This window comes from Falco peregrinus, chromosome 5 (genome assembly GCF_023634155.1).
Source record: "Falco peregrinus isolate bFalPer1 chromosome 5, bFalPer1.pri, whole genome shotgun sequence".
NCBI classification, from domain to species: Eukaryota; Metazoa; Chordata; class Aves; order Falconiformes; family Falconidae; genus Falco; species Falco peregrinus.
In genome coordinates, this window is record NC_073725.1 from 76,279,244 (window position 1) to 76,295,486 (window position 16,243).

The following is a 16,243-nucleotide window of genomic DNA, read 5'->3' on the forward strand; positions in this document are numbered from 1 at the left end:
ATTTACACCTTGCTCACTACAGTCCTCCTCTTGCAGCTTTCCTCGTGGCGTTGTCTCAACCTTGTAAAAAAGACTGGTCACCTCTTAATGCATCCCACTGCCACCACTGTACAGCTGTGCTCTCACTTTGATTTAGGCAGTGATATATAAAGGAAGAAAGCCCCTTGGCCCTGGTATCCTCCAAGGCCCGGACTACTTTGCATGGTTACCAAAGGAGACGTTGAAGATGGTTACCAGGTGGTCAGTTCTGGACAACACCGGGGCAACTTGCATCCCAAAAGCGGAGGTTGCAAATCCCTCAGGTCAAACGCGTGACCTGCCTGAGCTTCAGCCTTCAGCCATTAATCCTCACGGCTCAGAAATATCCGCAGCCATACACAAACACCAGCCAGGGTCAGAGGTGTTAGCGAACACACCGCTCGCGGCAGGGCTAAGCCCCCACACAAATTGCAGGAAAGAGCTCAGAATCGCTCAGGAAAGGTGGAGGCTGGTGGCCTTTGTGGGCCTTGTGGAGCCCAGTGGTTCCCTTCGCCTCAGCCCGCTTCTCCCAGCTTTCCTACCCCCCCCCCCCCAGCCACTCAGCCGCGTGTCCATGCCTGTTTATCGTTTCCTGGCACTTAGCCACAGCCCCGTGCCCGCTCCGGGCGCTGTGGCACGGCCCTGTGCCTGCCTGGCCACAGGCTCCCATCTCCTCTGGCAATGCCCTGCTCCCAAAGGAGCCTTTCATGGCACTGGGAGCCCCCCAGCACCTTCCAGAACCTTCCTCCACTGCCAGCTCGCCTCTTACGCCTTGGCAGCCACGCCAGCAGGGCGCAGGGCTGCACTCGGGCTAAGGGAGCGTGGACAGCAGGCCTGCAAAGGGGACGGGGTGAGCCCCCCATCTTTTATTAGCGCTGCTGGAGGGCGCTAGGTTAGGCCCGGGGCCTAAGGGCCGCGCCCCCCCCCTCGCCTCAGGGCGCGGGGGCTGTGAGGCAGCGTCAGCCCGGGCTTGAGGCAGCTGCGAGCCGAGGGGCCCCCGAAATGCCCCCCGGCGGGGCGCGGGGGTGGCACCGTAGGGCCTGCAGCCAGTGCAGGGGGCCAAAGGGCAGCGGCGGCCCCGCCGCGACCGTTCCCCCCCGCCCCGCCACGGCCGCTCCCCGCACGTCAACAGGAAACCGCACGCGGCCGACTGTAAACACCGCCCGCGCCCCCCCCCGCGCCACCGCCCACATGACCCTCCCCGCCCCGGCTGCGGCCCGCCCCCGCCGCCCTCTCATTGGGGGCAGCGGTGTTGTTGACCATATACGGTCAGGTACTACCAAGCCGCGTGCGGCGGTTGGCCGGCGTGGCGCGTCACTCAAAGAGCGCCGAAGCCCGGAGGCCGCTCCGCAAACAAAGCGGGGGGCGCTGGGAGTTGTGGTCCGGGCGGCGCTGGGGCGGTGCTGGGGCGGCGCGGCCAGGAACTACAACTCCCAGGAGCGCCCCGCGCCGCGCCCCGCCCCGCCCCGCCCCTGGCGGCCGTCGGCGGGGCTCGCCGGGCGCCGTGAGTCAGTGCCCAGTAAACATTGGCGTGAGCCGCGCCGGCTCCGCCATGGTGGCGGCGCCGTGAGGGCGGGGGGCGGCGCGGCGGGCTGGGCGCGGCGGCGGCCGGCGGCGGGGGCCATGGACGAGCTCAAGCACCAAGTGATGATCAACCAGTTCGTGCTGGCGGCCGGCTGTGCCGCCGACCAGGCCAAGCAGCTGCTGCAGGCGGCCCACTGGCAGTTCGAGGTGAGGCCGCGGCCCCGGTACCGGCCCCGGTTGCCCGCCGAGCGTTCGGGGAGGGACCAGCCGGCGGGGTTCGCGCCGCGCCGTGAGCCTGGGGTAGGCCCGGCCTGGCCCCGGGGGGTTCCCCCGGCCCCTCCCCGCCTGTCGGCGTGGGCCGCGCTCTGCCGGGCGTGGGGGGGCCGCGGGCGGCGGGGCCGGGGGTGCTGCCGTGGGGCCCCGCGGCGGGGGGCGGGGAGGCCCCGGGACGCGGGTGGGTGCGGAGCGAGGGTGCGAAGCGCCGCTCTGCCCCACGGGTGGGCCGAGGTGCACCGAGCCCTGCCCCTGCCCATCGGGCCTGGGCCGTTCCTCCTCGTCGCCCCCCGGGCCGGCCCTCCCGCGTGGCCGTGGGCTGCCCGGCCCCACCGTGCGCACGGCCCGGCCGCGCAGGGTGCGAGGCGGCGGGGGGCGCGGGAGCTGCGGGGGGGCCCGGCCCCGGTCCCGGCCCCTGCCCCTCTCGCTGGCAGGGGGGGACCCGCCGCGGCATGGGCGGGGGGCGGCGTCACGCGTGGGGCCGGCGTGGCGGGTGGGGGGCTCCCGCGGCACTTCTGGGTGCTCAGGTCCTCCAGGGACCTCCGCAGCTGAAGTGCGGGGGGGCAAAGCAGCGGCTGTAGCCAGCAAAGCTTTTTCGAAATAGCATTTTTTCTTCTTTTTTTTGTTTCCCCCCTCCCCCGTCTGCAGTCCCAGCAGCTCCCCAGGCTGGAGCTGATGGATTTGACGCTAATGGCACCTTGTAATTGAAGTGTCTGTTTTGTGCTGCAGGAGGAGGGCTGAGGCAGTCCAGAGAGCTGGAGGGTGGGTTTGCGTTAAGCCCCCTGGCCGGGGCACCCCTCACTGGGTACGCTGTGGGTGCCCTCCTAGGTGGGCACCGGGGCTCTTTCGGGAACCTGATGGCTGTCGGATGGATGGGGCACGGAGGCAGCGCATCGCCATGCCATCTGCGTGCCGTCGCAGGATTTCCAGATGCTAAATCAGAGGCCGAGCAGCATCCAGAGCCGAGGCGCTGGTGGCCAGGGAGCAAGCGGGTGGGTGGGTGTGCGGGGGCGTGCGGCGAGCCGAGCTGCAGTTCCCCTCCATTGTGCCCGTTTCGTACCCGTTGCGCTGACGGGCTCACCGTTGGCGGTGAATGTGGTGCATGTGTAACGTGCTTGGGGGTTTGTTTACTAATACAGTTTGACACTGGCCCTCTGGGACAGGCGGGATCTGCTTCCACTGCCTCTGCACGTGTCGCAGAAGAGCTGGGAGCAGATGACAAAAGTTTAACTTTTCTTTCAAAAGGCTTTTTGCAGAACTTTGCCACCGTTTGGCGAGTTGCACAAGTACAAACAGCCGTCTCCTGCCGGCTTGGCACTCACATGACTCAGAGGAAGCTCGGCTGTAAACAAACGCCCTGTGATGAGCAGTTACCATGTTCCCACTCACTTTTGGTGCAACGGTCAGATAATTCCCTTTGCAAAATGGCCGCTGGGCATGCCTTCTTCGGGGAGCTGAGCTGGGGAGGTGTCACCTCCCAACTCCCGCCTGCTCTCACCTCTGATGTTCTGAGGCTTTTGTTATTCTAGCGCGGTACCTGCTTGCTGACTGCCCCGCATCTGCAGTGGGTATAAATCGGTGGAGTTCAGGCAAGCTCCGTACAAGTGAAGGCAGCGTAAATCAGCAGTCTCCTCAGAATCCGAGTGCTGCTCCAGGGGCATGCTGTGAGGCAGAGCGGCCCGCTTGCACCCTGAGCACATTGCTCCTGCCTGTAAGACCACCGTGGGGAGAGGGTCTCTGCATAGTAAAGCTGAGGTGAGCCATGTGGCCTGGTGACAAGACAGCAGGAGTTGGGTTCTCCCAGCTCTGTGCCTCTGGCCTGGCCAGGATACTCCTGGCATCCATCCATCTGCCCTGCCCAGGACCTCTTCTATGTGGGCAAGTGCCCCACTTGCTGCTTGTGACCGTCAGCCAGGGAGCGGGAGCCTGGGGGGCCAGGTCAGGAGCAGGAGGCCGCTGTGTAATGCAGGCAGCTTCAGGCTGGTGGAATGCTGATGGTTTGGGACTGCTTTCGTGGGCTCCTGCTGCTTTGGGACTGCTCTGGGGCCATTGTGGCTAGTGGGGGAGGATGCTGCGGGGGCTGCAGGGAGGGTTTGCTGTGCATGGTGTCCTGCCAGCCCTGGCAGACCCGGAGTTTGTCTGGGGGAAGGAACGTGATCCAGGGCAGCAAGCAGGGTGGGAGGTCAGGAAACCACTGGGGATACAGCTGCTTTAATTGCAGTACGAGCTCACCAGAGCCTGTACCATACTCAGGGGCTTGACAAGGAAGCTGTTTATTTTGCATGCCCTCCATCCCTGGGGAATGGGGCAGTTTGTGGGTAGTGTGTGGATTGCCTCTCTTATCACCGTGACTCCCCTCCTGTTTTGGAGGGACCCAGGGCAGGCTTTCTCATGGTGTGCCCAGTGTAGTTTGCAGCTCTTGCAGCTCTGCTGTGCTTCCAGGGACAGCTGCGGTGGGTGCCAGCGGGAACGGGTGCCAGCGGGAACGGCCGTGCCAGCCCAGCCCTCCAGCAGCTGGAGCGGTGCCATGGCTGATCGGAGGGGGAGCTTTACAGGCTGAAGCAAGCAACTTGGAGTGTCTGTGAGTGAAGGCTGGCACTCGACCCCCAGGGCCACAGGTGCTGGCTTTTTGGGAGAAGCCAGGGAGGGCAGCAGGTACCTGCACCGTGGCTGGAACCCAGCAGGCTACCAGGGAGATCTTTCAGGGTTTGCAGTGCCAGACTGAGTGCTGGATCCAGCTCCTTCCAATGGTAGAGTCTTACTCGGCTTTGTTATGCGCCGATTGCCCTTGGGGCTGCTTGGGAAGGATAAGAAGAAACCAGCTTTTAAAAAAACACCCATTCCTTCCTTTTTCCTGGTGCTAAGTGTGGTGTCTGTGCTCTGTGTGGTGAGGTTGTGTGGGGGGAACAAGAGGAGGAGCAGGTGTCTGGCTCTGCTCCTGTGTCCATGGTTGGATTTCCACTTCCTCTTCCGATGTATTTATGTTTTATCGAGCCCCTTTCCCTTTCCTTTGTGGCTCAATGGCAGGGTGCCCCAGGGCTGATCTAGCACCCGGGGCTCCCTGCTGCAGGATCCCCTGCCCTTGCAGCAGCTGCAGCTCAGATGGAGCAGGCTCAAGTGCAGCTTGGGCAGCAATGGGCAGCGGGTCAGACAGCATCCAGGGTCCCATCTGAGCAGCTGCTGAGGGCTGGGTGTCCTGCTGCTCCCTGCTGAGCTGCTCAGCACCCAGGTCTCCTTGCATTCATCTCCCTACCTGGCTGCTGCAGCCATCCTCTGGCTGGCTGGGTCGCCGCAGGTGCCTCTTGGCACCCTGGCAGGAGTTCTGTGTGCTCCACCTCCTGCAAAGCTTCCATTTCTGCACCCCAGGGGGACATGCAGTGGCCTGGTTGCCTGCTGAGCTTGGCCAGGCAGTGAGTGCAGGGCTGCCCTGCTCCCACTCACACCCAGAGTGACAGGTGATGGGGCTTTTGGTCCAGTGTCGGGGCTGAGCTGCGGCTTGGGCTCCTCGAGCAGAGGAGCCTTAATTGGCTTTACTGCTGCACCAGTTACCCTTGGCACTTGTGACGCTGGCTGGAGACCAGGCGGCAACAGCTTCGGTGACATGTGTGTCCCCGGCATCCGGTGCCACTGAGGGGATGGGTGCATGGGCCTCTCACTTGCCTGTATTGGGGTTGCTGCAGGTGCTGGGTCCCTTGAGAGGTGGCAGCCGTTCCCCATGGGCGGTGTGAGCAGAGGGGTTGCTTCTGCCACCTTTGGGAAGGGGCAGATGGGGGCGAGGGATGCAGTGGTTTAGGCAGAGGGGCCTGCAATCATGGAATGTGTCTGCACCCAGGTCGCAGCTTTCATCCCAATGCCGGTAGGGATCCATGGGCAGCTCAGGGGGACAGCAGAGACCTCTGCCCCTGTCTGCTGATGGCACAGTCCCAGATACAAGGCCACTTGGAAAATGCAAGCACAGAGGAGATTTAATCAGTTTATGGTATCTGGCTGTGCCCACACCTCTGGCCTGTGCTTCCTTTTTTTTTGTTTTGTTCCCCCCCCCCCCCCCCCCCCCCCCCCCCCCGCCCCTCTTTGCTGTTAACCCCCTTTCTTATCAACAATCCCATCTGTCTGAGTGATAGGGCCTGTGGGTGTTGACATCGGACCTCACTCAGGACGAATGGTAGTGCAGCGGTGGGGTGTCACTGCCTCAGAAGTGTCTGTGTCTCCGTTGGACATTTCCTTGATGGTAGACATGTGCTAGCCTCTTCAGAGCTGGTCTCTGGGGCCTCAGACCCTATTCCTGCTGTATGGCCATTACAGAAATCCGGCAGGTCCTGCCTGCAGGTGCTGAGGGCTCTCGGATCACAGCTTTGCTGGGTGCAGGGTTTGGGCGCTGTGTTATTAAACAGAGACAAAGAAATGCAGCCATTGCAGGGAAGAGCCTCGCCAGCCCAGCTATTGCATCCTCTGAGGTTTGGGAGCTGCCAGACTCTACAGCAGCAATTGCTTCCCCCCACCCAGGTCTGGATTGTTTGCAGATACCGCTCCTGGCTGCCACCTGGTCCTGGCCGATAGTTCGCTGCCGAACCCCGCTGCGAGTGGCTGGCACTGGCGCTCCAGCTCCCCAGTGGTGTCAGCACAGCCCCTTCGCCTTTCCCAGGGCCTGCTAGCCTGGCTGTTTGGGACAGAATAGTTTTCCATCGGATTAGCAAGCTGAGCCGACTTGCCGTCATTCATCCTGTCCCTGGGTGTGATATAGGAGCGTGTGGCTGTGGGCACGGGGACAAGGAGTGTGTGTGGTGGTTAGGGCTGTGGCTGCTGCAGTTGTGCAGGGTTTGGTACAACCTGCCTCTGCTTTTTCCAGGTTTTTCTGCCCATTTTTTTTTTTTTAGCAGCTTGAGTAACCCTAATCACTGGCTTGGAGGAAGGGAGCAAAGTCTCAGGCGGTGCAGCAGCCCTCTGCCTCGCACCCCAGCCTGTAGACCTGCAAGCCAGGCTGCCCCTGGGGAGAGGGTTGAATAGGCATTGATGGGGCTTTTCCTCCAATCAGAACTGATTCCAAACCAGTTCTCTTAACATTTCTATCAAGTCTGATCTGCAGCTGAATCAAAACATTGTTTTCTAGCCCTAACTTCACTGGTTCTGCATCAGCCCAGTCCTGTGCGTCCCTAAAGCTCCCGCTGCCTCTGCTCCTCCCAGACCTGGGCTGGATGTCTGCCCCCCTGGCTGGCCTGTGCTCCCGGCGTTCCCTCCTTGTGATCCCCCGTTCTCTGATGTGCCTGTGTGACATATTTACCAGATATAGTATAGTTCCTAGTCCTAACTAAGAGCTAATCAAAATTATGTCGGTCATAACCATACCCTCCCTGTGACTGAATTGGAAATGCTCTGGTGTATGGGGTGGGCAACTTGTTGCAGCCCCAACCCTGGGGATCCCCTGGTGTGAATATGGTGACTCTGATCTTGTCCTGTTAAGGACACACATCTAATCAGTTCCTGCTGGGCTTCCCCTGCTGGGTTCGGAGCTGGTTTCTCTCCTCTCCCTGCCCGCAGCGGTTGCAAAGCATCACTGTGAGTTGTGAAATGCCTGCCGGGGTCTGCTCCAGCAGTGGCCACTTCTCAGCAGTGAGCACGGGGATCCCAAACAGGTGTGATTGCTGCCTGCCCCAGTGCAAGCAGGTGGCAGGTGTAGGTCCCTGCCTGGGGACGTGGGAGCAGCTGGGTGCAGCGTGCTCTTGTGCAGCCAAGGTGGCTGCAGGCATGGGTCAGCCCCCCAGGGCCTGTTATGGATCATTTTCAGGGTCTTGCAAAGCCCTGCTATCATGTGCAGGGATGAGGCGGGTGCCCGGTTTGTGTGTGCTGGTGGTAACATCATCTTCCTTTTTTTTAAATTATTTTTTCTTTTTCCCCCCAGACTGCTCTCAGTGCTTTTTTCCAAGAAACGAACATCCCCTACAGCCACCACCATCAGATGGTAAGTGCTTTCCCACCTCTCCCGCGCTCACCCAGGGCACAGCACCAGCTGGCGGGCGCTTTGGGCTGTTGCTGATGCCCAGCTCGCTGCTTCACAGCTCCAGGGGTGTAGGCAGGGAAGTCTGGCCACTCGCTGCCAGAGCTGCCTGCCAAGGAAGATTTTCCTGGAGAGCAACCAGGGGTGGCAGAGCCTGTCCTAGGCAGTGGAGCAGTGGGTCCAGCAGTGCCCTCAGAACCCTGCAGAAGGGTGGGTGCTGCTCCTTAGAGAGGGGTGGTCCATGCTTTGGGCATGGCCAGTGGTCCAGACCAGCCCCAGCGTGGCAGGGGGAACCTGGAGCACCAGTCTGTCATAGGCTGTGTGAAGACACGTGCAGTTATGTGCATGATTCCCACCCCTCAGCCCAACTGCACACACGAGTCCTTCTGTGCTTGCTGGAGTGACTGAGCGTGCAAACCTCTGGAGCCTCGCTGGAGCATGCCTCTAGTACAGCGTGCGCAGGGTCTGGGTGTGTGTAAACACAAGAGAGCATGCACGCATGTGGCTGCTGCCTGCCTTTCCTTTCTCACAGCTGTCCCCAGACTCGGTCCCTTAACTCCTGTGTCCTCGCAGCCTATAATCTGCTTGGGCAGATGTGTCTTGGGGATTTGGTGGCTGCTGTGGCCTCATTTGACTCTCTGGGCCAGTTGGGGATTTGGAGCATGCAATAAGCGTGCAGAACAAGTGCCCAGCAGGGCCTGAGCACGCCCCGGTCTCCCCTGGGGTGGGAGCTGAGCCTGAGCCTTGCCCCCGCTGAGCTGGAAAGCTGCAGACCAGGGTGGCACCAGCGGGTGATGGAGTAGAGGGGGCCCCAGCTTGGCTAGGTGCAAGAGCAGGTGCAGCAGGGTCCCCATCTGGGTCCTCTGACAGGAGCTCTCGCCACAGCATTAGTTTTCAGAGCCTTAAGTAACTGCTGCTTGAGGGCAGCATCAACAGCAGAGCGTGGGTCCAGGGGCTCCCTGTGCTGCAGCAGTGGGGACAGAGGGGTCTTGTACTGGGCCCTGGTGGGAGGCAGAAGGTGGAGACCCCATGCCTCACGCCATGTCTCCTCCCTGCAGATGTGCACTCCTGCCAACACGCCGGCCACGCCGCCCAACTTCCCCGATGCCCTCACCATGTTCTCCCCGCCTCAAGGCCTCCGAGAGCTTCAACAGCAGTAGCCCTGTGACCTCCATGGCGACTTCCCCGCCGCCTCCAGCCCCGCCGCTGCCCCAGCATGGGGCCTTCAACCCTGCCTGGCCCGCAGCTTCACACCCCCTGGCCCAGCAGCAGAGCATGTGGACTCCGGCCCCCCCCAGCGCAGCCCGCAGGCTGGCCAGCTGCCGTCTCCCAGCAAGCCACGGCAGAACAGAAGGCCAACGTGACCATGGAGGCAGAGAGATGAGGCCGCGGCGAAGAGCGAATGCGGCGGGGGACCCCTGCGTATAAATATATATATTTCCCCCCCTCCCCCTCCCAGAAGAGGAGAGGAACTCTGCTGCCAGGGCGTCTGGCAGCCACCAAGACACATGAGCAGATAGCTGCCTTGCATGGGTTTGGTTTGAAGTAGTTTTTTACTTGTCCTTGAGCTGAACAGAGCTCCCCAGAGGACAGCGGGAGGCTGCGTGGGACGCGGGACCGGTGCTGGCCTCTGCCCTGGGACCCCGGCGCTGCTGGGCTTTTTGGGGAGGGAGCACACCCCTCCTCTCTTGGGACACCGGAGTTTGCATGCGAGTGACATTTACGGAGGAGGTCCCTTTTTCAGGGTCCCCTGGGCCACCCCACCAGGCAGAGTGGGTTGTGCCTGAGTGCTTCCCCCCATCCCTTGCCCCCACTCAACCATGTAGGGGGCAGACACCCCCACGCGGCTTTGTTTTTTATAAGGGGTGGAAGAGAGCAAAGGCTGTTCCTGCTTGGCCACAGGTTCCACCCCGCATGTGCTGTGCTCGCTGGTGAGCAGGGCTGGGGGACGCTGGCTCCCGGGGAGGTACCTGGCCCCTCACCCAGCCCCGGGGATGGGGAGCAGGGGGTGAGTGGGGCTGGGCCAGCACACCCTCCCCTTCCCCCTCCTGGGATGGGGTTTGCCCCCGGGGCTGTTTGCATGACACAGTGTAACCCTAGAGACTGGGATCGTTTTTTAACCCCTCTGTTCTTTTCTCCGGGCGGCTGGAAAGTCTCCGGACATGCCGCGGCCCGCTTGCAATACACGCTCTTCTGCTTTGAACCCGGTGTCTTTGCTTCGTTTGCAGCAGCAGCGGATACGGGGGAAGGCTGGTCTGGGCCCCGGGCTGTTTTCAGGATTGCCTGTATGAGTGGCTCTGTGAGTGCCGTGCCTCCGGGCTGGGGCTGGCCACATCTCTACTGCGTGTGCTGCTCTAAAACACTGTGTCCCAGCCACGCAGTGACTGCCAGCTGCCTTTGGCCAGGTGTGTGCCAGGGCTCAGCCCCAGCAGAAGCCAGCCCAGCTCTGCTCGCTGCGCTGCTGCATCAGCTGTGGGTGTGAGACCCCAGCAGGAGCAGGGGCAGGGCTGATGGCGGGGCTGCGCTGAGACCTTGGGCTCGCTGAGGACTTTGGGCTCCCCTGCGTGACACCCGCAGGTCTTGTGTGTCTTGCTGTGACCTGGCTCCTATCCCCTCTTCACCAGATTACAGGGGCCATGTCCCTTGGAGGTTGCTGTCCCTGCTGAGCCCTCTCCCCATGAGGCTGTGCCCCCTGCATCCCTGTGCTCACCAGTCAATAATTAATTTCAATCTCGTATTTGTGTTGCTAAAATAAACATTGTAGGAGCGATGGTTTTCACCCAGGCTGCCTCTTGTACAGCCTTGACAGAGCCTTGGGAATGTGCTTGTGACTGTTCTAGGGCCACCAGGAGCCATAGGATTGGAAAAACCAGGGCCAGACCACACACCTGAACATCTGACTGGTCAGAGGGCACACAGGGATGTGGCACAGCCCTAAAGCACTCAGTCCCCAAGGATGTGCCGTGTGCCCCTGTGAGCCCAGGGACTGCACAGGAGAGGCAACAGAAGGAGGGAGCATCTTTATGGGCTGTGGCGTGCAGGTGGCTGCACAGCCTGTGTCCTGGAGCTGCTTCCCTACCTGGAAAGTCCTTGCCCATGGTGATGGTCCTGTTGGCAGCCAGCAAGCTCAGCTTGCCCTTGTAGATAACCTTATTGATGGCCAAAATACCCACTTCTCCCTAGAGGGAAGAGCAGCCAGGAAGGCAGGAGGTGCCCTGAGGCTGTGCCCAGCCCACAGCACCCCCACCATCCCAGTCTGGGTGGGCTTGGAGGGTTTCCAGAGCACAGGAACATGTGGGGATCGGGGCTTACGTACTTGCAAAGTCTGCAGGGTCTCTGTGGGGACAGACAGTGACAAGGGGCCTGGAGGTGGACAGTGGGCCCTGGCTGGCCCTGCCACTCCCTCTGTTCTTCCTGGGCAGGGAGCACCTGTGTTACCCCCCCTGCCCAAGGAGAGGGACCCCCAAAAGGAGAGGGAGGGGTGTGGTGGTGCCTGGCAAGCCTCACCTCCCTGGTGGCCACCGTGCCACGCTGATGGAGCCTCAGTGCTGGTTGGCTGGGGCTGGAGGAGCTGGCTGCCCTTGCAGATGGTTGCCAAGTGCCCGTGGATGAGGATGTGAAGGTGAAGTCAGGCAGTGGTCTCTCGTGGAAATGCAGTGTGGGGGTCTGTCTTGCGGGGGGCTGCATGCTACTCACAGCACTGGGCCCACAGCCAGGGGTCTCTCACAGGAGATGCACTTCACTCGATCAGAGAGCTGCCTGCAGGACAGGGGCAGCTGCTTGGCACGCCAGGGACCGTGTGAGGTTCCATGAGTGGCCAGCACCCCATGGGCAGGGAGGGTAGGACAAACAGAGTCTGGATGGGATGCACAGGGCAGGGTGAGACAGCGTGGAAGGGGATGGAGGAGTACAGGAGAGGACAGAAGGGGACAAAGTGGGATATGATGGGATGGGACCCAGCAGCTCTCACTTCTTGAAGCCAGCAGCATGGCTGGCATCGCAGCAGGGTCCCTGGCAGAGGCACTGCTGGGTGAGCCTCCACGCCTGCTCCAGCTGTGCCTGCAGTGGAGCCAGTGCTGCACAGTCCAGCTGCAAGGAGGTCAGGGTGTCTCGTTGGGACAGCAGGCCCATTTCAAGGGATGCTGTTGTCCCTGAGGGACACTGGGGAGACCCTGGGACACATGGACAGCCATGGCACAAGGACTGTCATGTCTTGGCACTGGCAGATTCAGGGCTTACCCTCCCCATGCAGGCTGGCCTGGTGCATCCCTTCATCCTCACCACCCTTCCCAGGTGGAACTGCTACTTTGGAGTCCATCACACTGAGGAGCTTCTCCAGGGCTTTCTGCCTGTCTGGATCCATCAGGGACATCCTCTGCAGCAGTTCTTGCATCATCTCACTCAGCTGGACCATGGCATGTCGCAGGTCCTCCTGGCTCTCTTTGGTTTCCAGTGCAGCAGCCTTGGCTGCCTTCTGAGGGGGGGCATGGTGTCAGCCATCCCCTGCAGACCTCCAGCCCTGCCACCATCCCTGTATGACTTTGCTTGCTCACAACACCCAAGCCCTGCTCCAGCAGCACCTTGCTCATGGCTGGGTGCTCTACCATACCGAGCAGGCTCCACACCTGCCACCCTGTCCCCAGCCGGCCACCCTTCTCTATGCGTGCCTTGGAGCCGATGCTGAGCTGCTTCGGAGTGGGGAACACGCCAAGTCAGGGCAAGCCTGTAGCCAGCCTGGTTCAGACACCAACCATGGCACAAGTGGTTCCTGAGCTGAGCCTGGGGCTGTGCTCACCTGTGTGTCCTTGGCGTCCCACCACAGCTGCTCCGCAGCTTGCTGCAGCGTTGTGCACTGCTCCCACAGCTGCCCCACCTGGCCCAGCACCTCCCTGCCGAAATCCAGCTCCTGGGGAGGGCAAATGTGGTCCTGGGTGAGAAACAGGGCGGCTGCAGGACCTGGGTGAGGCAGGGAGCTATGCTTATGGGTAGCCTCAGTCAGTGGCTACTAAGGACATCGCAAGAGATGCCCCAGCGTGTCTGCAGCAATAGGGGTGTGGGGCTGCAGCCCCCAGGCTCTGGGGCAGCCCTCCCCAAGGCCTGGGCAGCTGGGCACCTTCTTTCCTCTGTCCTGCAGGTGCCTCATCTCATCCAGCACCTTCTTCTGTTGGGTAGCCGTGTCCTCCAATGTTCCCAAGTCAGCTGAAAACAGACACCAAAGCATTGCTCTGGGCAGTGCCAGCTCCTGCAGGCCCCCAGCATAGTGCCATCCCAAACCCAGGTGGCTTTATGACTGTGGAGACCCCCAGCACTGCTGCCAGGCCCCCAGCACGGACAGCATTAGGGTGCCACAGAGGGTGGTGACTACATCCCTGCCATCTGTGCCAGCATGGCTGGGAGCAAGGCAGAGGGACAAACAGGCTGCAGTGGCTTGGGGATGCAGATGGAATGGCTGAGTGTGGCCCTACCATCCAGTGGTCCTGGCAAAGGTCTGGTGGCACAACCTGGCGTGGTGACCTAGTGTGGTGGGGATGTCAGTATTCACCATGCTGCTGCAGCTGGCTCTCGCGGTGGCTGACATGGGTCTCCACAGCCTTGTGCTGCTCCAGCAGCCAGCTCAGCCTGCACGGGGCTTTGTGGGCTGGCTCCTGCGTGGCCTTGGGATTGAGCTCTCAGCCAGAGAACTTCTGAAATGAAACAGCCCTTGACATTTTGGGGAGAGAGAAGAGCCCCATGCCATCCCGGAGCCGAGGGGCATTGCCAGCTCCCAGTAAAGGAGCCTGGCACGTGGGAGCTTGCACACACCTTGCCAGTGGACACCCCACAGGGAGAGCTCCGGCACAGCTCCTGATGGACCTCTACCTGCGACTGGACCTCCATCTGTGATGGGGAGAGAGATCAGCCCCTCTGCCCTGCTCAGGAGGGGAGAGCCTGGGCAGCCTCTGGGATGGGGAGGGAGGATCCAAACCTTGCCACCACCCCCAGCACTATCCTGTCTCCAGCCCTGTGGGTCTCCTAAGGGCCTCAAAATCTTGAGGGTAAAATCCTTCTGGCACTGCAGGAGGGACAAGAGCAGCAGAGGTGGCCAAGACACTAGGGCACACAGGGATGGACGTCTCTGCTCTGGTGGCTGGGAGGGTGATGTGGACCCTGCCGGAAGAGCCTTGTGGGGCCAGATGCTTACGGAGGCAAGTCCCTGCAGCCAGAGCAGCCCCCAGAAAGCTTGAGTGCATTTTCCATAAGGATTTGCCAAAGCCTGACCCTGGACATTGTGGGGACAGTCCCAGGGACTGAGTGGTGAGTGCTTCTGCTCATAGTGCCACAGACGCCCGCTCCCAGCTCCTCTGACAGGGCTCCCTCTACTCACCAGCTGGTCCAGGATGCTCTGCAGGAGGTGGCCATGCTCGTCCTGCTGCACCGACCGTGCTCACACCTCCTCCAGACCAGCCTGTTAAACAGAGGCATTGGGGGGTTCAGCATCCACAGGGATCAGCAGTGCCCAGCCTGGGCCAGGGGGGCTCTGTGGCTGCAGACAGTGTCTATCCAAAACTCAGGCACCCCAGAGCAGATCCCGCATCTCCCAGCTTGGTCTCAGGGTGGGAGGGAGCTCAAGCTCAGGAACCCACCCCTGTCACCCTGTGCACCCTTGCTGTTCACACAGGTCCCCAGAGAGCCTGATCCCTCTGCTAAGAGCTCTCCAGCAACTGTCCCAGCTCTGTGCATGCACCTTCTGGAAATTGTCCTTCAGGAGCTGCAGCTCCTCCTGGAAGCCCTTGGTGGTGTTTTTCAGGGAGCAGATGGTGGTGAGCATCTCCTGCAGCATGCCCAAGACCTGAGGAACATGAGTTTAGCCACTGATGGTGGGTCCCAATGGGATCTGGGGACATGGAAAGAAGGGAGGCTAAGCAGTGTGCAGGGAAGACCGAGGCTTGGGGATGTCTCTGGGACCCAACAGAGCTGCCACAGCATCAGCCACACCTGACCATCCCATGGCCACCCCATGGAGCTCCCCCAAACTGAAGTGGAAGGTGTTCAAAGGGAACAAGCATCCCAGCTCCAGCTTTTCCCTTTTGTTGCCTTTTCCCTTTGCTCTGTCGTTGTGCTCAAAGCCAAGGTCACAGCATGTGAGATGGGACTGGCCCAGGGCTGCCAGGGCTCACAAGGGATGACAAAGTGTTTGGACAGCCCCATGCTGCCTGTGGAGGTTGACAGTAGGGCACAAGGCCACCACAACTCACCCTTGTGCTGCAATGTGTGGCTTAAGCAAGGAAGATGGCTCTGATGTTACACGCTGTGTTTCTTATTCAGAATCTAAATGTGAACAGCCAAGTAACTTGAACTTGTGCCATGGCAATGTCTCCCCACAGGATCCTGTCTTGGTGTGGGAACAGCCTGCCTGCGAGGCAGCACTGTTGTCACCCGCAGTTCAGCCACTCACTGTGCCGCAGGGAAGAGCCTGCTGGTGATGCTGCTGTCCCTGCCGGGGGAGCAGGGTCCATGTACTCCAGCTCAGGGTGACCCCAGCCCCCCAGCACGGATGTCAGGGCAGGATGGGACCCAACAGACCTAAATCTCAGAGCAAACATTGCTGGAGCCCCAGGGGCAGGTAAGAAGTGACCAAAACCACCTTTGGCCAGTGGCTGTGTTAAGATACTGCTCTAATTAATCCCAACAGTGGAGCTAGGGCCAATGGAGCCGGAAAGGTGCCTCCGTACTCCACCAGGCTCCCTTGTCCTGAGGCAGCAGGTGTCATGTCAAGAGCATGTACTGTGTAGGGCAGGACATGACACAGGGCAGGATCCTGCGTGGGGCAGGATGCTACCCAGAGCTGTACATCATGTAGGGCAGTATGTGGCATAAGCCAGGACACCATGCAGGGCAGGGTGCTTGTGTAGGACAGGACACTGCATGGCGCAGGACACTGTAGGGCAGGATGCTGTGCAGGGCAGGACGCTGTGCAGGGCAGGACATGCTGTAGAGCAGGACCCTGTGCAGGGCAGGACCCCGCATGGGGCAAAGTCCGCTGTAACACTGTAGGGCTGGACTGACAAGCCAGCAGCAGCAATGTGGCAGCGTGACTGGTGTGCTGCTGAGGACGTGCACATCCAGAGGACAGTCTCTCGCCTTTGTCACCCTCTCTTCATCTGCAGCTGCACTGTTTGCCACTCCTTGGTGGCAGCCCTGCTGGGGGCTGACAGCCCTGCGGTGCTCAGGGACCCAGGTGGCTCAGGAGGGCTTCCCCCAGCCACACTGGTGGTGGGCTCCAGGAGACCCCTCCTGCCTCCCCCAACCAGCCCCGCAGCCTCTTGCGGGTGGAGGTGCTTCAGGAGGCCACGCAGGGCCGTGTCCCCAGCTCAGCCAGCTTGATGGTGACACTCACGGGGCCTTCAGCCCCCCAGGGGCGCCCCGGGCCGGGTCGCTGGCGGAGGCCTGAGGCTG

General features: G+C 61.3%; 1 protein-coding gene across 1 annotated transcript; it reads left to right on the top strand.

Moving 5' to 3' along the window:
- Positions 1 to 1,472: 1,472 nt before the first annotated feature.
- Positions 1,473 to 10,583, top strand: UBALD1 (UBA like domain containing 1). Its single transcript, XM_055806261.1, is given in 5 exon segments — positions 1,473 to 1,749; positions 7,712 to 7,771; positions 8,866 to 8,931; positions 8,933 to 9,112; positions 9,114 to 10,583. Coding segments are annotated over 5 exon segments (492 nt in total). The 5' UTR covers positions 1,473 to 1,641; the 3' UTR covers positions 9,192 to 10,583.
- Positions 10,584 to 16,243: the final 5,660 nt, after the last annotated feature.